The following is a 26,591-nucleotide window of genomic DNA, read 5'->3' on the forward strand; positions in this document are numbered from 1 at the left end:
TTAAGATTAGCGGATCTTTTGCATAATTCGGTGCCATCTGCGGTAAAAAAACTTTTTTTGTTGAAGATGTTGGAGATTTCACAAGATATTTCTTCATAAAATGTACATTTATCAGCACTTTCGAGTGCAATTAAGAAAAAATATTATTAAAACTATTATTAATACTATTAAAATTTTAGGAAAAATATTTTAAAGTTATTAGCTGAAAGAGATCGTGAAATAAAACTGTACAAAGCGTAAAACCTAAAATAATTTTTTCTTCTTCTGAAAATTGCTTTGGAGAAATAAAAACTTCACAATTGTGCCATTTATTATGCTATTATGTCAAACATTCTAATTTATATTCTGAAATCACTAAATCTATTTATAAAATCATAAGCTTTTATATAACTAAATACTGTTGTTCGCAAATTGATGCCATGTTTCTAACCATATAGCTCACCATGAGGGGATCTTGTGTGAATATGGGGCTAGAGTGGACATTGTGAATAATTTTTATTTATTTATTGGTCAAACTTTGTCTGTGAGTTATCGTAGATTGTCAACACTGATTTTCCCTTCTATCTGCAGTTATAAAATTAAACTTCGAATGGTCTAGTAGAAAATCGCAAAAGGTTTTTAAGATTCAAATTTTCGTTTTACTCTTTTATTAACATCTTTTTTTTAAGAAAAAAAAACTTCAACAAAAGGTGATCATATGCTATAAGTCAGTGGTCTCCAACATCTCCTTGAATAGAGAAGGCCTCTGCTCAAGTTACCATACATGAGAATCCAATCATTTAGTAGTCCTAACGTTGTGACGTTTTACGATTTTTTCCCTACTGCGTGGTTTGATAGCCTGAATATTGTGACATCTTTCTTATAAACCCCTACTGCGCAGTTTATGTTCATTACGTCGGACTACTAAATTTATCAGTGCAGAGGCCTGCTCTCCTCTAGAAAGTGTTACTGAAAGTCAAGAAGGGGGAGCTGGGGACCGATCAAATGCATTAAATGGTTCCTGGTCTCTTATGGAGCATTAACTTATTTCTATTTTATTTACTGTGGTGTATTTCTCTCAGATTTGTTTCCATGTTGAGAAGTTAACGGGGACCTTATAGATTCACATAAAGTCGCAACAATACCACGCATGTATCTCCATGGCAACACAAGAGTTAATAGTGAAAAACTTATGTCTGCATGCCTCAATGACAATTACAATCAATGTGTATGAAGTGCTGACAGTTTAACTTCTTATGAATAAAGTGTATTCAGATGCCATTCGTGTTTATTATTCTTTTAACTTTTTATCTTCTCATATTTTTTTCTCTTAATGTGCATTGAACTTTATTAAAAGTCTTGTTCAATAAAAGAGAAACATGTTAAATTTCAAAAGCAAAGCTTTTCTTTAAAATGGTTAAAGAATAACTTTCAAAAAACATTTCTATATACAAACTGAAAGAGATTATAGAGAGACGCGAAGGTTGAGGTTGCGTTTTTTGCCATTAGATTTTTCTAAGTCCAATAATTTTGTATTTTCAATTTCTCATTAATTATTTTGTGATTTTCTGTTTTGTCGACATGGAATAGTGCCGTGTTGTGATTTTGGTGGTGATCTGTTCAATAATTAGCGTTTTATTAAAGATTTACTATTCCGTAGCAAGATGGCGGAGTGTTTACGTTTTGTGCCATAATCGCTTGTTGCAGCGCTTATCAACAAGTAGTCTGGATATATTGACTTCGATCGTCTTTTCACTTGCGTAAGTGAACTTCAATTGGATTTCGACGTGATTTATGTGAGTGTTTCATCTGATTTCCTTCAAATACTGTAGTTTTTTCATTTTCGATCCAAGATGGCGGCGCGCCATTTCGTTTTTTGGTGTTAACGTTTCTCAACACTAACGATGCTGTGCATGATTACGACCAACTAGTAAGTGATCTTCAGTGCTCATAGACTTATTTTGACTGTTCACACCTGGATTTTGTATTGGTATTTTGATTTTTATGCTTTTTAGTGTTTTGCGGAGATCTGACCGCTGACTGTTTTTACATGTTTTGGGGGGGGATAGGGCATTTTGTAATCCTTAATTAACTATTAGGGGTCATCCCAACTGCCTTTGCTAACTTTTATGAAATTCATAGAGGTCGTCCTAATATTGCATCCTTGTAATTTACATTTTGTACTTGCATTTTACAATTGCATGTCTGTGTTTATTTTATAGGATTTTATTAACTTTCCAAATTTCTGTTTTTACACTGTTATTCAGGTTTTATCACTGTCACTTTTATTGTGCTTTTCTATCTTACCTATTAGTGTTTAATTTTGGTCCTGGCTCTAGCGCTTTTGCCTGAGTTTCGACCTTAACGTATTGCTTTTAACCTATTTATTAGTGTTTAACTTTACCTTTTTTGTGATTTTATTCTCTTAACTGCCAACGCCGAATCCACTGAGGCGATGCCTTCGCCCTCTCCAATCAACACAGATGTTGAGGAGATTGAGATTAGTGAGGAGTCCGGTAGCGATGGGGAGGGGGGTGGGTGGACCGATCAAGACCCATTTTATGACTGAAAGTGCCCAACTCCAATTAAAAATTTATAATGTCCTACATAAATCAACCTGTAAGATCTCGATGGCGGATAAAACGGAAATTCTAAAGACAGTAAATGACCTGCTTGTTGTCATCAGCAAACAGGATGCCAACCTCACCGTCATGGAACATCAACTTGACAGTGCCTCAGACCAACTAGACACCACTGAAAGCGCAATTATGGACGTGGCATGCACCGGCGATCGCACTTATGCAGACGCACTGAAGCACAACAAGAACAACGAGTACAGGAATAACAAAACACCAAGAGCCAAGGACCACATTATCCTCATTAAACCCACGACTGGTAGTGTGACTTCAGACAAAACCAAAAGTAACATCATCAGGGCCTTGAATCCGAATAAACTGAAAATAGGTGTTAAGAGATTGGTCAAAACAAGGGAAGGTGGAGTTCTAATCCAAACTAATAGTGAAAAGGAATTACAGATATTTGAACAAGAATTTAACAACAATGACATAAAAGAAAACTACAAAATCTCAAAACCAAAACTTGTCAATCCGTCCATCATAGTCTTTGGTGTCGACGACGATATAACAAGAGAGGACTAGCTGGAGGCACTGGTTAACCAGAACGACACCACAGAGAGTGAAGATGTTGAAATCAAATTCCCCCTACTAGGCGGGAAAAACAGAAACAATTGGGTCGTCGAAGTCAAACCAGGACCATTTAACAAAATAATAGACATGGACAAAATTAACATCAGGTGGCGACGGCATTTCTTCCAGGAACATCTAAGAATCAGGCAGTGTTTCAAGTGTTCCGAACACGGACATTTAGCCAGGGACTGCACTATGGAAAAGGTTTGCAGGAAATGTTCGCAGCGCGGACACCAAGAAAAAGACTGCACAAACTGTGAGCACTGCCTGAATTGTGCAACAGCCAACGTTAAATACAGGACCACACATGTTGTTAACCACAGCCCATTCGATAAAAATTTTCCACAAATAGTACGAGCTAGGGACCAGCAATCCAAAAGAACGAATTATGGATAATCGTCATCAATCCCCCTTACTTTTCGGTCACCTCAATCTCCATCGATCCAGGGCTGTAAATATCCAACTTAGCCGAGACATCTCGGAACTAAACCTTGATATCGTAGGCATTAACGAACCATACTTCAACCAGAAATCGATTATCACCGACTTGTCTAGTAATATTAAGATTTATGCATTTGCCCATAAGCCAAAAGCGGCCATACTTATAAACCGCACTGACTTAGAGGACTTTAGTGTCTACAGCGAGCAGTGTATTCAAGCCATCGGCTTCACCTATGGCTGTAAAAAATTACTCTTCGTTTCTATTTATATCCCGCCTACTGATAATATTAAGCTCCATATCTCAAAACTCCAGTCCTTGGCTGCCCGTTTTACTGACCGCTCAGTGCTTATCACCGGCGACTTTAACGCTAAATCACCTATATGGGGAGGGAGCACCGTGCACCGGTCTGGACCAGTGCTACAATTTATCAATCAATTTGATCTTATTATTTTGAATGACCCAAATTCTCCCCCTACCTACTGTACACCTCAGGGTCAAAGCTGGATTGATCTCATGATCACTAATGATACACACTTTAGCCACTATAGTGTTGCAGACATCATTACTGCCTCCGATCATGAGCTCCTCACTTGCACCTACACACTCGATACAAACCCGTAAACCTCTTATAACCAAAACAGGGTGCCACGTTATCATTATAGTAAATTAAATTGGATTACTCTCAAAATCGGCCTAACAAACCTACCAGAGCCCTAATACAATAAACGATAAAACGGAACTGGAAGCTTTCATCACTGACGTCACGAGTGATATCGCAGCTATTTGTGGAAAGGCAAACCGCAAATCTAACGGTCAGAAAGGGAAAATAAATAACTACTGGTGGACTGACGAACTAGCGATAGCTAGAAAAAGAGCCATGAGGCGGAGGTTCCAAACATGCACGGAGCCTGCTGGAAGACAAAAATTTCTAATTGATTATAAATCAAATTTAGCAAAATACAGAAAGCTGATTAGACTTCAAAAAAGAATAGGGGTCAAGAAATATGTCGACAGTTTCACAACAGAGTCGGCTTTTGGGAAGCCATATAAGATTGCAAAAAACTTGAACATCAGATCACAAGAAAATATCCTTACCGTCACTAGTGATGGGAACGAAACTTCCGACTTCAAGACCTCAATTATTAACATTCTGAACCATCATTTTCCAATGATACATAATCCAGAGGTTGATATCAGACTCAGTGGTACTGAGGAGGACGAATTCACTGAACCCGAAATTGAACATGTCATCAGATGTCTTAAACCTAACAAATCTCCTGGTCCTGACGGCATTCCAGCTGAGGTGTACAGAGAATTATACTACTGCAATAAATCTTGGTTTAGGGCAATCTTCAACAAATGCTTTCAACTAAGAATTTTCCCCACATGTTGGAAAAACGCCCTGGTATGCCTTATCCCAAAACAGGGAAGGGACCCCCGACTACCACAGAGCTATCGACCTATCTCCCTGCTCTCTACCAGGGGAAAAATTTTAGACAAACTATTAACAGAACGTCTAGTATATTTTCTGGAATCCAACAATAAGCTAAACCCCAACCAATATGGCTTCAGAAGAGGCAGAGGGACAAAAGAGGCCTTAGTTACAGTGGTTGATTTTGTAGGTCAGGTTAAAAGTGAGAGGAAACATAACGTGGGGGTAGCCTTGGACTTCGAGACTGCTTTTAATACAGATAACTGGCAAGTCCTGAAGCACTGCCTCAATAACCTTGGGCTCAGTGATTCGGTGTTGGCACTTGTTTACGATTTCCTTAACAACAGACATGTCTGTTATTATTTTAATGATCAATTTGTTATTTTACCAACTAATATTGGTGTTCCACAGGGATCATAGCTGGGACCAATTTTATGGTTAATTTTAATTGATTCTCTTTTAACTAGTTTTGATTTTAACGATTGCAAACTACTGGCCTTTGCTGATGACGTCTTCCTTTTAATGAAGCACACCATTCTTTATCGTCTCGATAAGCTGGGGACCGAAATTATTCAAAATATGGTAAATTGGGCCGGTAGTCACAAATTAAAATTCTCACCCGACAAGACAAAACTTATAACCTTCCCCAAAGACGCGAAATGTATTAAGAGAACACCTCGCTTAAAAATGGAGGGGACCAGGACGGCCTATGTAAGATGCGACAGGACACTGAAATACCTTGGTGTGGTGCTCGATCCTCGGCTGAGCTGGATCCCACACCTGGAGTATCTAAGAACAGATATCATCACGTTCTATGACAGACTAAAACAGTTCAGTAGAGCCACATGGGGACTTAGTCCGAATATCTTGAAATTGATATACCTGCAGGCTATTGAAAAGAAAATCATTTATGGTGCCTCCGTGTGGTATAAGAATAAAGTTAAAATAAACCAGAAGCTCCTAACTATCCAAAGAATTCCATTGCTCAACATCACTAAATGCTACTCTACAACTAGCACGGAGGCACTACAAATACTTGCAGGAGTCATACCTATTGACTTAAAAATTAGAGCAACTATTTCGATTAAACGACATACCTGGTCACCAGAGGAATTTAACGACAGCGATTATCAAACAGATGAACTTAAAAATTATATCCCTTACTCAGTCCCTGTGTATGACCCTACGAAGTTAAAGATCGTTAGTAGGGGTTTCGGCTCACCGAGGGGCGTTGGCTACGAGTTCTACACTGATGGCAGTAAGAAACAGGTGACCAATGAAAGCACAGGCGCTAATGAAGATCGGGTGGGTTGTGGTTTCTTGGTGAAACTGGATAACCATACTATTTACGAACAGACCGCACGTTTAAATAATGAGTGTAGTATCTACTCCGCCGAACTTACGGCAATCAAATTGGCTACCCTTTGGGCAAACAATAACAATATTGAACAATACACCATCTTTTCTGACTCAAAGTCCTCGTTGCAGGCCCTTGAAAACCCAACCCCAACAGACCCTCTTGTAGAAGAAATTAAGGCAATTGTTCAAAACAAACAATGCTTATTCAATTGGATTAAAGCCCACTCGGGGGAGCCTGGCAACGAGGAAGCAGATATTTTAGCCAAAAAGGGCACCTTATTGGACGGGGTGGACTTTCACTACACCATAACAAAACCCCAGGTCAAACATAGACAGAGGCAGGTCAGTAGGATTTTATGGCAGGACAGGTGGAGCAGCTCTGCAAACGGGAGACACACACACTATTTGATACCTACAGTTAACGAATGTTTTTTATCCAGCGATTTTTACTTTAATCAGTTCTTAACTTCCCATGGTGTATTTGGCGATCACCAAGCTAGGATGTTTCAAAAATCCTCCGCGTGCAAATATTGCGGTCACTATCAGACTATTAAACATCTGATGCTTGACTGTCAAAAATTTGCAACCATTAGGGGAAATAGTTTTGACAGAAGAGGCGACATAAGATCTTGGTGCAGGACTAATAAACAGAGGCAAATTATTAAAAACATCATTAAACGCACCCTGGAGGACGCACTCGCCCCTGATGACATTTTGGATCCGCTCTACACGAACTAAACTCAGTCCCGGTTGTTGGGCTGCCCGCCTGTTCGCTTCCCGTTATTTTGACAACGTTTTGTTGTTTTATCTATCTCATTCGCTTTTTAATTCTGTTTTAATCTATTTATTCACTACATTGTGCTTTTTAATTGGCTTATTTACATTGCCTTTCCTTGCTTTGCAAATTTTAGCGTCGCCTTTTAATTGTATTTGATAATTGTTTGTTTTACCACTTTACATCTTCACCTCCTTTTGTTTTACATTTGAGATTTTCTTGGCTCCTTACGCCTTGTTCTTCTGTCTTACCTGTTGTCAATTTGTCATCGACTGTATTGGTTCTTTGACCTATATTAACTTAGGACCTCCGTTTACCTGTGACCTTTTAATGTTTTCTTATGTTCACTTCAGGTACACGTTTTTTTTAATGGTTCACTTCATGTTTTACTGTTCTTAAATACATCACTGCGATGTGTTGTAAAATTTTTCATTTGTGTCTCTGGCTCACTATAAGGGAAGCCCCGTCGGCTTCGGCACTATAAGGCGGGACTCTCGGAGCATTTTAATTATTTTACTGCTGTTGCCATCAGACTCTGTAATGTTTACATAATGTTACTCTGTAATGTTACTTTTTGTATTTTATGTACTTTTCTGTTTTTCTTGATTTTAATAAACATTTACCCGTATGCCCAAAATTGGGGCAGGTCGGAGTAAATATTTCATATACAAACTGAAAAGCAAAAAATGAAACTGTTTTTTGCGTCAGTAAAATTTAAAATATTCTTACATTATCCACCCTTCTTTATTTTTCTATAAATCTACAAATTTTAACTAGAAAACTAAACAAAATGTAAAAAATTTACTATTTTGTACTATCTTAAACTATTTTCATAGTGAATGATAAGTTCAGTTACTGTTCTACCAAACGCGCAACTTTTCAATGCTGCTGTAAAAAGTTGGTCCCTCCCAAGCCTTCGATTTAGATTTTAAAAAAAACTTTTCAAGAAAAAGCTTTTTGAAAAGTATTTGAATCATGGTCGTGTACTTACTTGCAAGAAGAAACAAAACACGTTTTGTAAGGATGTTTCCTTCAAATATAAGTGATCAAAATCCAAAACAAAATTTAAAATATTTTTTTTTCTTTTGAAATTTATTATTATTGATGTTGTATTTCAAATGAGTTTTCTGAACAATAATTGCTTTTTACATTATTTTTTGTTTGTCTTCTTGATTTTAAGATAACGCAATTACATTTATTGTTTCCCTTATGAAAATTTGCATTTGATTTTATATCAAATATAAATTTTTCTGAAAGAAGCAATTATTGTTAGATTTTAATATGTTAGCTGTCTCGTTAGATTTTAATATGTTAGCTGTCTCGTTAGATTTTAATATGTCAGCTATGTTATTAATTCAACTTAATTTGCATGTTCAAATTAGTTCGCTGCTTTCAATTCGGAAGTTGTCTTCCAAAAATGAATTCTGCCACTTTGGTAACTTCAAAAGTTATTTTATAGAGAACGAAATTTTTTACAAACTTCTTCAAATGAATAACGCTTGGAGGTTCTAAAAATCACTTTACTTAAAAAATTCTTAAAAGAACTGTTATTAGTGTTTATATAGATATTATATTTTTTAAAATCTTAAGCTTTGGTATGCATATTTCTTTAAAATTCAGCTAAAATGACAGTTCTATATTAATCTAAGCATGTTTAAGTTTTCTCCTCAAATAGATAACAGTCAATGTAAAGCGAGATAGGATTAAAAATATTTTTGCAACAGAAGGAAAATGTTAAGATAAATAAATATGCACATGGGAACTTACTATCATAAATGCCACAGGTACAATGACAGAGTTCTATATTAATCTAAACATGTTTAAGTTTTCTCATCAAATAGATAACAGTCAATGTAAAGCGAGATAGGATTAAAAATATTTTTGCAACAGAAGGAAAATGTTAAGATAAATAAATATGCACATGGGAACTTACTATCATAAATGCCCCAGGTACTTCACTATGTACGCTCTCGTAATATTTTGCGTTTTTCAAATAACTTATGGATTCGAAGGTAAGGAATTCAACACCTTTATATGTTTTTAAGAGTATTTATTGTGATAACAGTACTGCCCTGCTACTTCATTTTGTTTTATAAACAACGTTGAACAGCAGACCCAAGTTTGAGTTTACAACTATTAATGTTAAACTCCGTAACCTAGTTGTTTTGAGCGCGATCTAGAAGACAAGGGAACTTCTGGATCAATTATGTGGGAAAATTTGACTTCGTGGAGTGCTTTATACAAGTCGGACAGTTTTTATTACGTTAACTTAAACTAATGAGATAGAAAAAAATTTATACCGTGGAAACTTTTAAACTTCAGTTCAAATTTTATAAAACTGTACGTCACATTTTATTTTACAACCGTCGTTGAACAGAGTTTTAGGATTACGACTACCTATGTTCAACTCCGTAGCCTTGTAATTTTGAACTCAATCTAGAACACAAGGGAACTCACGAATCAAGTGTTGGGGGAAATTTGCTTTCGTGGAGGACCTTTTGATTTAACTAACCAGCTTTGCGTTACATTGAAAGGAAAATCACGAAGCCCTTACGGTTAGCCTGAAGGCAAGGGGACCATGATCCATCTACCACTGAGGATATTTTGCATCTGCACTGTGGTCGATGCGAACCCAGTGCGGAATTCGCATTGGCCAACCACCGCTGAAGTTTGAACTTGGGCTCACCTCATCGTGAGGCAAGTGCTCTATCCCATGAGTCACCATTGCTCACTGCCGTACAATGGAAAAGTAGACATAAATAACAACAACAAAAAATCAAAATTGAGATTTTCATATATATCTATGGCATTTAATTATGGGTATTGTAATTTTCTTTCAAGAATGAATTTTGTTTATCAGTTTTTTAAAGTTTTATTTTAACGTTTATAGCATTAGCAGTAAAAAGAAAATAGATATCAAGCCAATTATCCCAAAATCTTTCGTGTAGCACTTGCGCTGCTTACAGCAGAGTAGATATCGCTAAAAATAAATCAAAGAAGCTAATTAAAATACATCTTTGCATGGATCGAAATTAGTATTTAAAAAAGATACTACAAGGTGCCTTAAATCTTCATTCATTTGAAAAATCAATGGAAGAAAAACGAAATTTGATAGATCTATACGGGTTGCTGCTTTCTGCTATTTAAATCAACGAATTGTTCCACTAAGTTTCAAAATAATTCACGAAATTTGTCAACAGTAGTCACTGATGACTTAGAAAACACGAGACAAATGTTTTCTGTTGTATATCCAACCGTTTCAATGAAAATATTTACGCGGTAGTCTTTTTAATTGGTCTGGTTATAGGTATTGGTAATAGGTTCCGCCACGTTATAGCTAAAATGGCGTATTTTTTATAAATAGTCTTTTGTAATAACATCCGTTGTCGAAATTGTCGATGGTAACAATATCGTTACCGATATCGAATTGCGATTTTGTCTTTAAAAACTCGCTTCATAAACAGAATGCAGAAATCTGTATATTTGAATCTAGTTTTGCTTTTCTTTCAATGGTAATTTTTGACACACTTGGTAAGAATGTTAAATATCAATTTTGGAAAAAAAGGAATTTCCTTCAGTCGAGTTTTCTACCATTCTTTCTTTATTATGGAGACAATCTTTAATATCTGTTTGCAGCGTAAAATGCAATCAATAAAGTTTTTTTTTAAAATTTTGATTCTCTAACAGAAATTAGTGTTGAGATATAGAGTTCTGTAATCACTACTCTTTATATAGATTTTTAGAATCATTATAAATTTTGATTAACTTAATGAAATAATATTGAGAGATGCAGGGAATTCTTCAATCACTAAAGTTTACATACATTTTAGAACTATAGTCAATTTTGATTTTCCAACGGAAATTAATATTGAGATGTACAGGGAGTTCCATAATCACAACCACTAACATTAATTTTTAGAATTATTGTAAATTTTGATTCTCCAACGGAAATTAGTTTTGAGATATGCAAGGAGATATATAATCACAATCACTAATATTAATTTTTAGAACTATTGTAAATTTTGATTTCCAAACAAAAATTAATGTTGAGATATGTAGGGAGTTTTGTAATCACTGCGATTGATTTGTATTTTTAGAACAATTATAGACCTTGATTCTGTATCAGAAATTAGTGTTGACACATACAGGGATTTCCGTAATCACTGCATTTAATTTGTGTTCTATTTTTCAGTACCTTACAATCCTCTTATCAATGAAGGTTTATTTGAAGGAGACATATTAGGTGTTGATCCAAATGAGGTAAGTGATTTCAGAAATAATTTATAGGAAAATTAATTTATGCACATAATATTAAATCAAATTTACATATCTTCATGTTCTTGAAAAAGACCTCATATTCATATATATTTTAAGAATATTTATCAGACCGGTATAGCCTGCTTGAAAGGGCATTGAGCCCATGTCAAAGGGGTCGTGAGTTCGATCCCCACCAGCCGAAGACTCCCCGTGTAGCAAATAGTGACTGGTGCACGTTAAATATGTCAATTCACAAAGTCCTTCATGTTCCCACAACAAATCATACCTCTGGGGATACTGAATTGGAGATTGATCGTTCTCTGGTTCAGGTCAAAATTACGGTCTGCGTATGAATGAATGTGGCCGCTGTATAAACGGGCAATGACGTGTGTGTGTGTGTGGCTGAAGTCGTATTCTTGTCCATGGATGGCACCACTAAAGAAACAAGAATCGCACAATCTGCCTTAAATTCACTTGGTTTCATCAAGCAGGCTTGCTGGTATCGACAAGTGGCATTAGAAAGGCCGGTATAGCCTGTTTGGTAGGGCACTTTGACCATGTCCAAGAGTTCGTGGGTTCGATCCCAGCCACCGTGTAGTAAATGGTGACAGATACGCGCTAGATCTTTCGAGTCACAAAGTTCTCCATGTTCCCGTAACAAATTAATACCTCTGGGGGTAGTGATTCAGGAGTTTACTTGTCTTCTGGATTGGCTCAAAATTACAAGGCTACGGAGTTGAACGTTAGTAGTCGTAAACCCATGAAATTGGGTCGGCTGTTCAACGACGGTTATAAAATAAAATAAAATAAATTGGTGTTAGAAACAACAACAAAATGTTTACCTAATAATTTATAAATTACAATCATCTATCGAGGGGGCCGGGATAGCCTGGTCGGTAGGGCGCTGGGACCATATCCAAGAGGTCGTGGGTTCGATCCTCGCCGGCCGAAGACTCCCCGTGTAGTAAATGGTGACTGATGCACGTTAAATCTGTCGAGTCTCAAAGTCCTCCATGTTCCCACAACAAATCAATACCTCTGGGGGTGTTTCTCCACGAGTTTCCTTGTCTTCTGGATTGGCTCAAAATTACAAGGCTACGGAGTTGAACGTAAGTAGTCGTAAACCCATGAAATTGGGTCGGCTGTTCAACGACGGTTATAAAATAAAATAAAAAAATCATCTATCGAGAGAGAATCACAGACTAATTTTTCATAGTTTGATTGAAAAAAATTAGGAATTCCTTTCTATGGAGACTTCAGTTAAAACTTATTAAAAAACTTAAATACATTCAGCAACAATTAGTTGAACTGCAATTTTTAATCGGTCTGAAGAGCAAGAATTCAACAAATCATGCTTTGATACTCAGAAACAAATGAAGTGACTGAACTTCTGGATCTAAAAAAATTGAATATGCTACGTTTCTGCAGTACTTCATTCATATTTTGAGTCACATTAGGTTTTATAATGTGACTCAAAATATGAACGAAGTACTGCAGAAACGTAGCATATTCAATTTTTTTAGATCCATTTTTTAATACCTTAAGTTGACAAAATTACGAACTAAATCCACCTAGTTAATAAGATGACATAACTTAGCCCAATACTTAAACATTATGTGCTAGATTGAAAAACTGTACAGGAAAGGGTCACTTCTGTAAATTTTTATTTTATTTAGGTCTTGTTTTATTTCTGCATTAGGTGATATGTGTATAAAATGTTATCAGATAATTAGAATAATATCAAATGATGCCATATTAGGAGAAACATTTCCCGTTTCTAAATTGAATTCTTTATCAAAATCATATAAATTTTCTGATAGGACCGAAATGCTGTACCACGTGACTCTCAGTTGTGGCCTGGTGGTGCTGTTCCTTACATCATTTCTCCTGAATTAGGTAACTTATGTTTTTAGTAAAGCCTAATATTTACCTTTTTAAAATGTGAAAAAAAAAAACGTTTATCATTCCTTTACATCCATGAAAGTTATTGTCTCTTGACGAACTTATTTGCGGCAGAAGGTAAAGTGACATTTTTGAAAAAATTCTTTCTCAAAAAATATTTTATTAAACTATAAGAAATTAATTTATTTTGATAAGACTGAGAGACAACCCGTCAATATTTTTGGTGTAGAAGAAGGTTTCGAGTGCATTTGGCAACAACAATTAATAAAGAAACTTAGAAATCCTATCCTCCTGGCAAAGAATTAAGAAGCTAAGAAAAACACCGCGACGAACAGTTAAAATGGCTATTACTTGATTGAAAACTTTATTCACTTCAAAAATATAAAAATTGGAAATAACTGTAGACATATTTCAAACGCTCAGAAACATGCGCTCATTTTCAAGACATGTCGGACATGAATGAGAAGGAGCAAAAGTGATTTGATATGTAAAAGGTAAGGTTACCAACGTAATAATAAGACAAAATAAAGGTGAGAAACAGAAGTAGAAAAATCACAGTTGCCGAGGGAGAAAAAAATATATGAAAAACAGAAGAAGAAAAACCATATTGGTCACCGAAAGGAACAAATCAAGATAAAATGCATTTCCATGCGAAATGGAGAGGTCATGGTGAAGAATTAATGTCGTTAACAAGGAAATCAGCAATTCTATGAATAAAGCAAGATTGGAGGGCATGGGACTGGGGTGGAAATAATTTTGTCACTGTCGAAATTGAATTTATGTTTGAAATTCCAACAATGTGCAGCAATTGGTAATTTCTTGCATTCTTGATAATGAATATATCCATCTAACTCCTTTAATGCAAATTATAAAACACGTCTAGTTAATTCGATGTAGCTAAACTCGCACTGACGAGCAATGTGGAAAATGCCCTAAGGATTATCAAAATTAATCGAAGAATCTTTAAGAAGTTGTTATAGATTAATAGATTTCGCCAATTGGTTTATATATATATATATATATATATATATATATATATATATATAATTTCAGAATTCATGAGGGCGGACATAGAGAAGGCTATGAAACATATTGAAGATAATAGCTGTATTCGCTTTGTTAAAAGAACTCATGAGCGAGATTACGTCAATATTTTCCGTCATACAGGGTGAGTATAAATCTTAAGCTTGGGAGTGTTGCGATAAAGTGAAAATTATTAATATTATTTTTTTTCTCTCGTAGATGTTATTCTCACTGGGGAAGAATTGGAGGAGAGAATTTACTTTCCCTCGGAAAGGGATGCCAAAACTTTATTATAATCGTTCATGAACTCATGCATGCAGTTGGTTTTGAACATGAGCATAACAGATCAGATAGAGACGAATATGTCAGGATTAACTGGGAAAATATAGAACCAAGTAAGGGATTTTAAGAAATATATTTGAGTTTTATATCGGGTGTTCCGGAAAGACTGCTTTTAATATACATTTTTAGAATTCTTGTTGAAAATAGTGACAAAAGCACGCTAAACTCACCGGCATTCATACATGGATTATTTTCGCTTCTCAAAACACCCATTCGGTGTTGATTATTTTTGAATTCAATATTGAATTCTTGATATCCAATTAATGGCACTGCCCGTCTACATGAACAGTAGCTCGATTCAAAGTAGAGTTCAACATAGCTACACAAACAAGATGTACAGTGCGGAAAAAAGGACTACCCTGAATAACTTTTGATTTAATGATCGGATCTTCACATTTTAGGACTCTGATGACATCTTAATGGCTTGAGATGGTGACCTCAAATTTGCTGATTAATAAGTGCAAACGATATATTAAGTTACGAAATCAGGCCCCAAGACGTACTTCCTCTGAATAAAACATACCTTTTTTTCTGTGGTTTCTGATTTCTGATGGATTCGGATTTCAGATTTTGAAAGATAATCCCATGCAAAAATTAACTACAGTAAATATTTATTATTATTATTTTTTAAACAGTGTTGAGTTGTAAGACTTGAAAAATTATGTATCATTTCAAATAATATAATTTTAAATGGCACAATATAAAATTTGAGCAGAATCAGTCAAATAGTTCTTGGGAAATCAAATTTTAAATATCTGACATTTTTGAAATTCAATTTCTCAGAAACAATTCAACCGATTTTGCTCTAATTTCGTATTCTGCCAAACAAAACTACATTCTTTAAGATGATGCAAAAAATTGTTTACCTATTTGCATTCAACCGAATTGTATTCAAATGTTTCTCGACCATTATTAAATAAAAAATTTGGAATTATTTATAATTGCGTGCAAAAATTTTTCAATTCGCTTAAAAAGTTCTGGAGATATAGCGAAATACGGAAAAAGTAAAATTTACATTATGGGTTCAAACTTTTGAGCGCTCTCCTGACCTAACCTCTGGGGCCATATTTCCCAGATTTCGACTAACCCCCACATCTTGGGGGTCAGAAATCCAAATCCATCGGGAAAAAGAAGATAAGTTTATTTAGAGGAAGTACGTTTTTCAGGTTGATTTCGTGACTAAAAATATAGTCTGCATTTATTAATTAGCATATTTAAGGTCACCTCCTCGAGCCATCAAGATTGAGTTCTAGAACATAAAGATCCGATCATTAACTCACTTGAATAAATTCGTATTCTGAAAATGAAAAAAAAAAATAAAAACGCTGATAAGAAGAAATGTTAATACAAAAGCAAAATAGAAGAAAAATGTAATTGCTTTATTACGATCACTGGTTACTCGTTGGTCAAATGCTTGTCTCACATGATGTTTGCAGTCGGATTTTTTTTAAAATCCTGCCTGTATACGTGTTTCACGATATCACAAAATACTTTTCCTTCCTCAGTATTCATATTTATATTAAAATCACCGTCAAGACAGTAATTATAAGTCAATAATAAAAGGAAGGTAAAAATGCTTTAAATTATTATTATCTCAATACATTAAGAATGACTGCAGTTGAAAAGAAAAAGAAAAATAGAATTCCAAAAAAATTATTAAACAGCAGCGGTCGCCATTGCAACGCATGCAATGACGACACATGCGCACTGTTTACTATTGCTCTTTAGCACAGTTGAAAAGTGTGATGACGTCCAAATAAAGTACGGACGCCATTAAACCCAAAACAAGACCCATTTTGCCAATTGGTAATGCAATGAAAAGAAAATTTTAGAAGTGATAACACTATTCCGATGGCCATTCTGAGTTACTAGTATTTAGAATAAAATATTAGCATTGTCCAATAATTGGATATATATATATATATATATATATATATATTTGAAATAAGCTANTCGTCACCAAATGCAATAATTCGTTTATATTAAGATATTTAGATTTTTTTTTTCCTTCAGAAATTGAGACTTTATTACTTACTCTAGTTGTGCCGCCTGAACTCACATTTGGAATAGTTAAGATTTTAAATTAGTTATGGAGGTAAAAAATAATTTGAGATAAAAAGTTTTTTCCATGCTATGACGACCTCTTACCACTTAGACTCTCAGCAAGCATCTGCCAGTTAGTTTGGTGTTAGACGAATTAGAACCAGTCACACTTGGCTGCCTGACTCATAACAAGCTTTTTAAGTAATTTCCAGCGAAATTTAAATGGAACCATTTTGGAGTTAGCTCCCCAATTTGTCTATAATAAATATTTATGAATATTTATATGTAATATATATTGATAATAATAATAGTAATAAAATACATTATATAGTTAGATAGATAGATATAAGAAGATAATATTATTTTAGAATCTTATACCTGACCTAGTTAGAAAATTATAGGTTATTGTTAAAGGGAGCTATAGGGCCATGCATATATATACAGTAAATATCAGAAATAATTTCTCCATTTTAACGCTATTGCATGCAGTTAAAAATATATGCATACGTACCTAAATATTGTGCCACACTTTGGATCCCTAATTTGTCTATAATTATTTTCTATGGTATGGTAGTATAGTATGTTATAATGTATTACCTTCTTATAGGTTAATGATAGGAGGAAATATGGGGTCATATATATATATATATATATATATATATAGTAAATAAGATGATCATTGTATTATATGGTTGATGTATCTGTTTATTTTGCTAGTTTTGAATCACTCTATATTTGAAATAAAATCATGGTTTCTCTTTTGCAGAATGGTACTATGCCTTCGAAAAACTCCAGCCTGTACAGAACAGATTGTTGACCAGATTCGACATCAATTCTGTCATGTTATATGGCAGTACTTTCTTTGCAAAGAGCTGGAACAAGTATTCTATGGTGACTAAAGATGGAAATTACATTCCACAAACTTACGATAAAAAATCATTGTCTGAATTAGATTCTTTAAGAATTAGAATGCTTTACAAATGCAAGCAATGATTGAATGTACCCCTTAATTAAAATTATTATAATATCAACAAATACTTATCGCACATACTATTAGAACCATTTCAAAACTAAAGTTTCAATGTTTTTTTTTAATATTTCGTTCACCAATCTATACAATTACTATAGATAATTATTGTAAAAAACTTACCTAGATTCCTTAAGAATTAGCTGTTCATTTATTTTAGCTATACAATTACTATAGTTACATTATTATTGTAGTAACGTACCTATAGATTCTTTAAGAATTAGCTATACAATTACTATAGCTACCGAGCTATAAAATTACTATAGTTATACCATTATTGTACTAACTTACCTACTCTCATAATTTATCAGATGTAATCAAGATCATATCCAAAATTTAACAATCAAACTGCACTATATTAAAAAATAATAATGAAACTAAAATCGAAATTAGTGCTAGGATATCGTTGTCACAAAGCCGTTATTATACTTTAGGAAATCTACTTAAAGCAATGCTAATACCAGTTTTAACGAATATTAAAAATAAGTAATTTATTAAAGAAAGCTTGTATTACTTTAAGTCAATGAATACGGATCTGACAAAAATAAATTTCTGATTTTTATAACAAAAAATTGTTAGTGTCATCTTGCTTGGTTTTATTCAAGATTAATCATGAACTATTTAACAAATTTCAACAGCCAAATATCATTGAAAATATAAATTTCTTCAGAGCAATATGAATACATTGGTAAAGTAAAAGATAATAGTGATCTAATTAATAAATTAACCATTATAAATTTATTGATACTCAAAATTGAGGAATAACGAAAACAAGAAGAATTAACTTTCTGGTAAAATACGTTAAAATTAAAAGAGAAAGCTAGCAACTGATATAACCAACTGGAAACGATTTAAGATGGGCTTTACTAGATTGTCATATTGATGAAGTGGGCAAACTAAAACTTTTAAGTTTATAATTCTTATTTATGAAATTTAATTTTATTTTTCACGTAGTTTAGAAGAATTTCATAAATGAGGCACATCTCTTTTTAGATGCAAAAGTTCCTGCAATGGTTGGTGTATTGGAATTAGGACTGGGCGATATTAAAAATTATATATCGTGATGCATCGTCAGTTTTGCATCGCGATATACCGATGTATCGCGATATAGTATTTTTAAATTTCATTTACTTGTAAAGCTGCAGATTTCCATCAAAACTTCGTACTCAAATTGATTTAAATCAATTCATAAATTTGAAGATATATATTTGCTTAAGAAAAATATTAAATAAATTAACTATAATGTAAAAATCTTACTCAAAATATTTATTGAAATGTTTGTTTAGAAATTCATAACACGCGTAAAACAAAGTGTTAAAAACTTTTTTTGAAGCGCTTTTTACAAATTAATATTTTCTTGTACTATTATGCATAAATAATTACATATTTATTAATTTTGATCTTAATGTTCAATTTCTAAATGAAACGTTAAAAATTATTTGTATGTTTAAAACAAAGTGCTAAATAAATTTTAGAAAAAAGAAAACGCTTTTAAAACACTATTTTTTATTATTATCATTTCAGTTATTATAGTTCATTTACGTCACACTAGAGCTGCACAATGGGCTTATTGGCGAGGGTCTGGGAAACATCTCTGAGGATGATCCGAAGACATGCCATCACAATTTTGATTCTCTGCAGATGGGATGGCACCCCCGCTTCGGTAGCTCGACGACCTGCACGCGAAGTTGAGCACTTTACGGTAGAACATTTTAACGAGGACCAATACCGCACACCCTCGGTCCCTACGCAGACTGATCCAAGTGGTCACTCACCCGCACACTGACCGTGATGCTTGACTTCGGTGATCTGCAGGGAACCTTGTCTTAACGATCAGTCCACTGCGGGACCTTATCATTTCAGATACATAATTAAATTAAATTAAATAATGACCGAATTATGAACGAAAAACAAAGTAAGGTTTAATTTCTTAAAAATAAAAAAATTTTGATATTCGATAATATATTTAGCTAATTAACAAATAATATGAAAAGAATATTTTTAAAAAAAAATTATTACACTCTCTAATAAAACGAAGTGCTAAATGATTTAAAAAAAATGAATAAAATACGCAAACCTTTCAAATTTGTTTGTATAAAAAAAGTTGATTGACTTATGTCCAAATCCAAATGACAAAAATAAATTTTGTTTTAACTTTATTTCTAAAAATAAAAACAGCAAGGTTTATTTTTAGAAATAAAGTTAAAACAAAATTTATTTTTGTCATTTGAATTTGGACATAAGTCAATCTGTAGTATAAATTTAAAATCAGTAATAAAAACTCATTAAATTATTAGAAGTTTCATCCAAAAAAAATTTAATAAATTAAAAGAAAGTAAAAAACTTATCTAATTAATGAAGAAACTCTTCTTTATATATTCTTTTCAATAATAGATTGCCTTCAGAACAAGGTAACATCGGCGATCACGAAGTTAGTCCCACTGAAAATAATCTACAAGAAAAGTCGCGACAAAGAAAAAAAAAAAAGCTAAGAGGTGCGAAAAGGAACATGCGATATAACGATATGTGTTCTCAAAACTCTGATTCTGATTTTACATCTCACCAATCAAGGCCATTTCAACATAACGAAACGAACATCGTCTTCCACAGTGCGAGTCGACATCGGAACGTAAGAGAAGAGTCTTATATCGCTTTATCGTTATCTTATAACCTTGTGTGTCTTATATCGCTATATCGTTTTGCGCTCGTTGCCTTTACTCGACGGCTTAAATCAGATTTCTGATGCATCGCCTTGAATGAAAGTCGCTGTATCGCCTTGCCGATATATGCGCTAAATCGATTTATCTCGATACTTCAATTTATAGCCCAGTCCAAATTGGAATTTTCAGAAGTTCGAGATTTAAACCCTTGATTTACTGTTTGCCATTTTTTTCATTTCAATTTTGCGTTGATTTTGCTTTTACGCTTCTTTCTTAATTAATAATAAACATGATTTATATTTAAAAAAGTTTTATTTTAGACTGAATAATACTAAATTAAGAGCACTAAATTAACTTCTTTACTACTTTTCAATTATTTGAAAATGAATACATATTATTTATTAGTTGCCTTAATTACACTATATATGGCTTTCCTTAGAAACATATACAACACGTCTCTTTATAGTATATTTACCAGGTGCATTTCTTAATATTAAATACATAAAAAATGTTACAATAATTGCTAATGCACAGCTTCCAATAACTACATAAATAAAAACTTTTGGCTTCGTTTCTATAAAGTAGTTGATTGCGTAAGGAATAAGCATTTCTCCAAAAGAAGCTACGATAGGAAATGTTGAGGCGATTTTGTTGGTGATATTGATATATTTTTCAATCCAACTCACTGATGCTGGGAAGAAAGATGCTATTCCAACTCCGAGAAATATGGAAGCAACCCAAAGAGCCCAATCGTAGTGAGTAGCAAAAATTAACAGAACAAGTCCACCAAGGAACGTTACGATGACATCGAATACTAATATAGTTAAATGGCTAAATTTAACGCTCAAAAATATTGCTGCAAACCTTGTAACTGTAAATGCCGCCCAATAGGTTGATGTCATGTAACTTCCGGTAGTCGGTGTTAGATGCAGTGGTCCTTTAACGGCATAAGTAGTTAACATTTGAGCATATCCAATTTCAGTACCCATTGCAGTTGTGACTAAAATTGAGGTTAGAGTTACGATGATGGCCGTAAATCCGAAACTTCTATTGCCAGATTCTGTTTCTTCAGGTTTTCTACCACTTTCATCGATTGGTGATATGATTGACATCACAAAAAACAGAAGGGAAACTAAAAACGATATGGCTCCAATGCATATGTATGCGTAGGTGACTCGGGGTATTTCAGCGGAAGTTATACTTGATGCATTTAAAAACATTGCTTCTGTAGGAATTGGGTAATCACTATCATTGGCAGTTAGTGTCATATTGCTCTTCATTTCATCATATTCAGAGTAATCACCAAGGAAAGGAGCTGCTACGAGAGGAGCTATCAATCCACCAAAGCCAAACATGAAATGGAGTGCTTGAAAGTATGGTCCACTGTCTTTACCCCACAGGTTTAGGCAGCAAACATTTGCTCCTGAAAATTAAATCGATTTTTAAAAAATTAGCATTTTCATCCAATTACATTTGTGAAGGGTCGAAACAGAAACAGATTTTTGACGTGAGATCTATGAATCAACAACAATAAATCAATCAGCCAAAATTGAAACGTAAAAAAAAAAAAAAAAAAAAAAAAAAAAAAAAAAAAAAAAAAAAAAAAAANAAAAAAAAAAAAAAAAAAAACAATTTTGATGATTTTTTTTCTCAAATTAGTCTTAGAAACTGAAATGTGCTCTCAACATCGTCACATTATTTTTATTCATAGGATGTAAAAATTCTAATTTTATAAAAGAAATAACTACTATTCATTTTAAATAGTGATTGAAATGAAAAACATCCAAAATGGGTAAATATTAAGAAGTGCAAAATTTAATTAAAATAAAAATTTCAACACTAATGAAATAAAAATTTCTATTATCTTTAGGAAATGCAGAATATTTTTTTAATGTTTTTTTCTGTCTACGAATTCCTAGGTATACACTGTCAGAGTAAGAAATATTGCGAATTTTTCTTTATCCTTTTGTACGCAAATTTAAATTACATATGATAAATTCAATATTTATATTAAAAATTATTCATTTACTAAATATTAATATTTTATTCGGCTTTTTTTGCTTGAGAGTTCTAATATTGAAAGTTGGTCACTAAATATACATTTTTTAGAATAAAAAATGCCAAAAAAACCATGCAATAAATAATAAACAATATTTCAAAATATTTATAATCTATCTGTGTTAGATTTGAATGTCATAAATTGCATAACTAAAAACAGTAGATAATATTGTACATTAGCTAAATTTCCCTTCGTCTTAAGGGGTGAAAAAAGTAAACTATCAATAAAACAGTAGGAAGGTAAAATGTATGTTAGCTTCCTTACGCTCCCGTATTTAAGATTTCATGCGCACGAGCACTTCTAGTGCGCATGCGCAATTCATGCGAAAAGCTGAAAAAATAATTTTCTCGTTATATTTTAAATTGCTCAATATTTCGTTTGTTTATGTCGAATTCTGCCCTTCAGTTTTGAAGAAATGTCTCCAAAAATGTTTATTAATGAAAATTTTAATTGCTTTGTTTTATTTATTAAAAAAATAATGTGCATATATCAATACACTACACTAACAAATGATGATAAATATTTTCCTCTTTAAAGATTTATTACTAACATTAGCACTTATCTATAAAATATAAAATTCTTATCGAATCAAACTGAATACCATTTGAATATCTTTGTGCTAATTCAGTAAAATATATATTTATTTTTTCATTTTATATGCCTAACAGTTTGATTGTTTTACTGAATAAAATTGATAAAATTAAAATGTTTTTTTTTTAAAAAATATCAAGAATCATTTATCAAAATAAAATATTTACCATAAAATATTATAAATACTCATATAATATGTCTCAATCACAGTGAATCTAAATAAATTAAATAGTTTTCAGTTCTTTCCTTTGTAATATTGATAAGATGATAAGGTAATACAATTAATGACAAGATTATTGTGCTTTAAAAAAATGGGACATTTTTCTGAAAATATCAATACTGTTCAAGTGAGTTTATTGATTTAATATTTATAATATGTTATATTGGTAAACTTTCCATTTTGCAGGCGCAAGTGAAAAATTTGCCAACGCAAAGTCACCAAGTGCACATAATTTTTCTTTTTCATTGGTTTAATTTTCACATGACAGCTATTTAAGGAAACATTTAAAAAAAAACTACATAAAAATGGCTAAATTAAATAGCTGAGTTTAATTACCCCGCACAACTAAACTCGGCTATTTTGAAAGGGAAAAAGCACCTTTTTTTTATTGACTAACACATTTTTATTTAGTTTTTTTTTTTGAAAAAGTAAATAGCAGTTTTAAAATATTTTTCGATTTTGTTTTTCCATCTAAAATTTTAATTAAGACTTCATTTTAAATTTAACTAATTGTACTTATAGTTTTATTAATTTTTTCATCATAAAAGACCAAATAACGATTGGTATTGGTTAAGAAGCAAAAGATTTTTCTTTGAACACTGACATAATGATTAAAATCCACAAATCATATCAGCCTTAAAAAAACCGACCGCAAAAGATTTCAAAGGATTAAGAGAAAAAAGTCACAGCAAATTTTGAAAGACGAAATAAGAAAGTTTTAACTTCTAGATAATGTGTTATTCTCATTGAATAGAAAAAAAATAAAACAGAATTTCAGAGAGAAAAATAAATTAGGAAAAAATAGTAAATATTTATGTTATCTTCAATAATATGAAAATATTGATCAATAAAAAATGGAGTTTAAGAATGGAAACTCCAAATTCCTACATTGCAGTCACCAAGAGTCACTTTTACAAATACTGTCCCCTACCTCGAAGAACATGAAATACGGTCGGGAGTAGGGTGAATAGAAACACGCTTTCATAGTGCAAGTATCAACACGTGATTTCAAATACCATTTAAAATACAAATCCTGTGATATCATCACCGTACATCGCGAAAATATTACCGTCATCAACCCATTTCGATCTTCGAGAAAGAGACTGAAACCCAAGCAGCAAATTTTAATGATTAATCGAGCATTTGAATCACCAAAAAATTTATATTTGATTAGATTAAAAATAATTCATGATTGGCCAGTGTTCTGCAATACCTCAATTGATATTGTTGAAAACTAGATTAAAAATATGTTTTGTTTACTCTAAAGTTGCCGAGCTCTGTTCTCAAAAGTTGCGACAGTATCTTATATTAAGCGGAAATTTCATAACCATAAATCTTTATAACACCACATTGATAGAAATGTCAGTTTATGTTCGAATTGTATAAAAAAAAAAGACTATATCACCTGTGTCTAATGCTCCTAGCGTGAATCCATTCACGATCATCCATATGGTTAGAGTTTTAATATCTCTGCTCCATGGAACTCCAATCATAGTTATGGAGGTGATAAGCTGACCAGTTGTTAAAATCAACTGCTTTTTAGAAAACATATCAAAGATGATACCACCTATGGAAATGAAGAAAAACAAACGTGAGGAAAATATTGGCTAAGAGGATAGATTGATGATATTTGATATTTTAGAGAAAAAACATTATCGCAGCAACAAAATATTGGTATAAAAAATCATTATCACATTTTCTTATTTTCTGTTAAAGTCCCGATTAAAAATAATTATTCTAATTTTTTTACCTGTGGTAGTTCTTTTAAACTAATGCTTGTTTTCAAAGCTTAAGACAGGATTATTGGGTACCTATGTTACCGGGCTCTTTTGCAACCGAGCCTTATTACTTTAAAAAATGACTGGTATTTTTGTTATTATAAAATTCATTTTTTTATAGAATTATATAATACAGTTAGGAGCAAAAATTTAAATTACAATTTGGAGAATTGTTAAACTAAAGAAGTACAATGTGCCTTAACTTTGTGATTTTTACCATGCTAGTTTCGCATTCATTTTTATACCATTATCGTGCAGAAATATAGCCTAAATATAATTTGATAAATAAAGGATTAATCAAATAAAAATTAAAAAAAAAATATCATTAAATGAAATAAAATACATTACAGGGTAAATTTATATCATTTATAAACATTATTTAATTAAACTGGGAGACTTCGCCTACTACACTTTCTGCTTACTAACCCCCGCAATTGCTTCTAACTGCTTGATCATTAATTTTTTTCTTATCCGCTAAGATTTTCCACAAAAACACAGAACATTTCGTTTCCAAAATTTGCAATTACGTAGCTTTATGTATAAGTTCTTTATCACGAGTTGGCGTGCACAAAGTGAGAGTATAGCAAACCGGAAGAGTTTATTTTAACGATTTAAGAGAAGAAGGCAAAGAAAGTTGAATCGAACGGGAAACCGAGATCGGGAGAAAGTGAATATAGACACCTTAATAGACTGGGTTAACAAACATAAATACTTAAACTTTTGACCCGAAATTTTTATTGAGCATATTTTTCTTAATTTTTTCATGACTTTGTATTAATTTAGGATAAAACAAGTGAAGAATATTTGACATTTTAATAATTTATGGTTAAAAATTTTCGAATAGTATAAACTGAGTAATCACACTTAAAAAAAATCTTATATTTAAAATTTAATTTCTCAGTAACTAATCTACTGATTTCCATCAAATTTTGCCACGAAAAATTACATTCTTTGAAATAATGCAAATATTGTATACTTTACGATTCAAAATGTTGTCAGCAAAAATTGCATAAAATAGTAAATATAATAAATAATTATTAAAAATTGTTTTTTACATAAACTCTACGTTCTATAAAGGAATTTTATAATTGTGTGCAAAAATTTTCCAACTTGCTTAGATAGTTAGATTTTTCACTTGCTTGTTATAGAAATATGGCGAAGTACACAAAAATAAAATTATATTAAGTTAACAAAACTATATCGATCCAAGCTATACAGTACAAACTATACCGACCAAACTATAGCGATCATATTTCCCAGATCTCTACATTTTGAAGGCTAAGCATCCAAATCCGTTGAAAAAAAAGTATGTCTAGGAAGAAAAAGTACGTTTTTATACCCGATTTTGCAACTTCAAATATTGTCTGAGATAATAATTAGCGTATTTTAGGTTTGGTAAGGTAAATTTACGATTATTAAAGCTGTTAATGTTTGCATACAAAGGTTGAGTCTTGATACGTGAAAAGTAGTGCGTTTTTTCTGTAATACATACTTTA

The 26,591-nt window shown here is 32.6% G+C and overlaps 4 protein-coding genes across 4 annotated transcripts; 3 read left to right on the forward strand and 1 right to left on the reverse strand.

Moving 5' to 3' along the window:
* Positions 1-3,573: 3,573 nt before the first annotated feature.
* Positions 3,574-4,248, forward strand: LOC139425294 (uncharacterized). Its single transcript, XM_071179266.1, has one exon. It carries the CDS (start codon positions 3,574-3,576, stop codon positions 4,246-4,248), a length of 675 nt encoding a protein of 224 aa, XP_071035367.1.
* A 1,498-nt stretch (positions 4,249-5,746) lies between these two features.
* LOC122271527 (uncharacterized) lies at positions 5,747-7,156 on the forward strand. Its single transcript, XM_043053141.1, has one exon. It carries the CDS (start codon positions 5,747-5,749, stop codon positions 7,154-7,156), a length of 1,410 nt encoding a protein of 469 aa, XP_042909075.1.
* A 1,790-nt stretch (positions 7,157-8,946) lies between these two features.
* LOC107441038 (astacin-like metalloprotease toxin 5) lies at positions 8,947-19,289 on the forward strand. Its single transcript, XM_016054166.4, has 6 exons — positions 8,947-9,205; positions 11,386-11,453; positions 13,271-13,346; positions 14,406-14,520; positions 14,595-14,770; positions 17,527-19,289. The coding sequence occupies exons 1-6, from the start codon at positions 9,109-9,111 to the stop codon at positions 17,751-17,753; spliced, it is 759 nt and encodes a 252-aa protein (XP_015909652.2). The 5' UTR covers positions 8,947-9,108; the 3' UTR covers positions 17,754-19,289.
* Positions 19,290-20,740: 1,451 nt separating this feature from the next.
* LOC139425174 (sodium-dependent glucose transporter 1-like) lies at positions 20,741-24,916 on the reverse strand. The gene is made up of 2 exons (XM_071178938.1): positions 24,723-24,916; positions 20,741-21,870 (listed from the first exon to the last, which is right to left on the reverse strand). The coding sequence occupies exons 1-2, from the start codon at positions 24,865-24,867 to the stop codon at positions 20,867-20,869; spliced, it is 1,149 nt and encodes a 382-aa protein (XP_071035039.1). The 5' UTR covers positions 24,868-24,916; the 3' UTR covers positions 20,741-20,866.
* Positions 24,917-26,591: the final 1,675 nt, after the last annotated feature.

Source organism: Parasteatoda tepidariorum, chromosome 3 (genome assembly GCF_043381705.1).
Source record: "Parasteatoda tepidariorum isolate YZ-2023 chromosome 3, CAS_Ptep_4.0, whole genome shotgun sequence".
In the NCBI taxonomy this organism is placed as follows: Eukaryota; Metazoa; Arthropoda; class Arachnida; order Araneae; family Theridiidae; genus Parasteatoda; species Parasteatoda tepidariorum.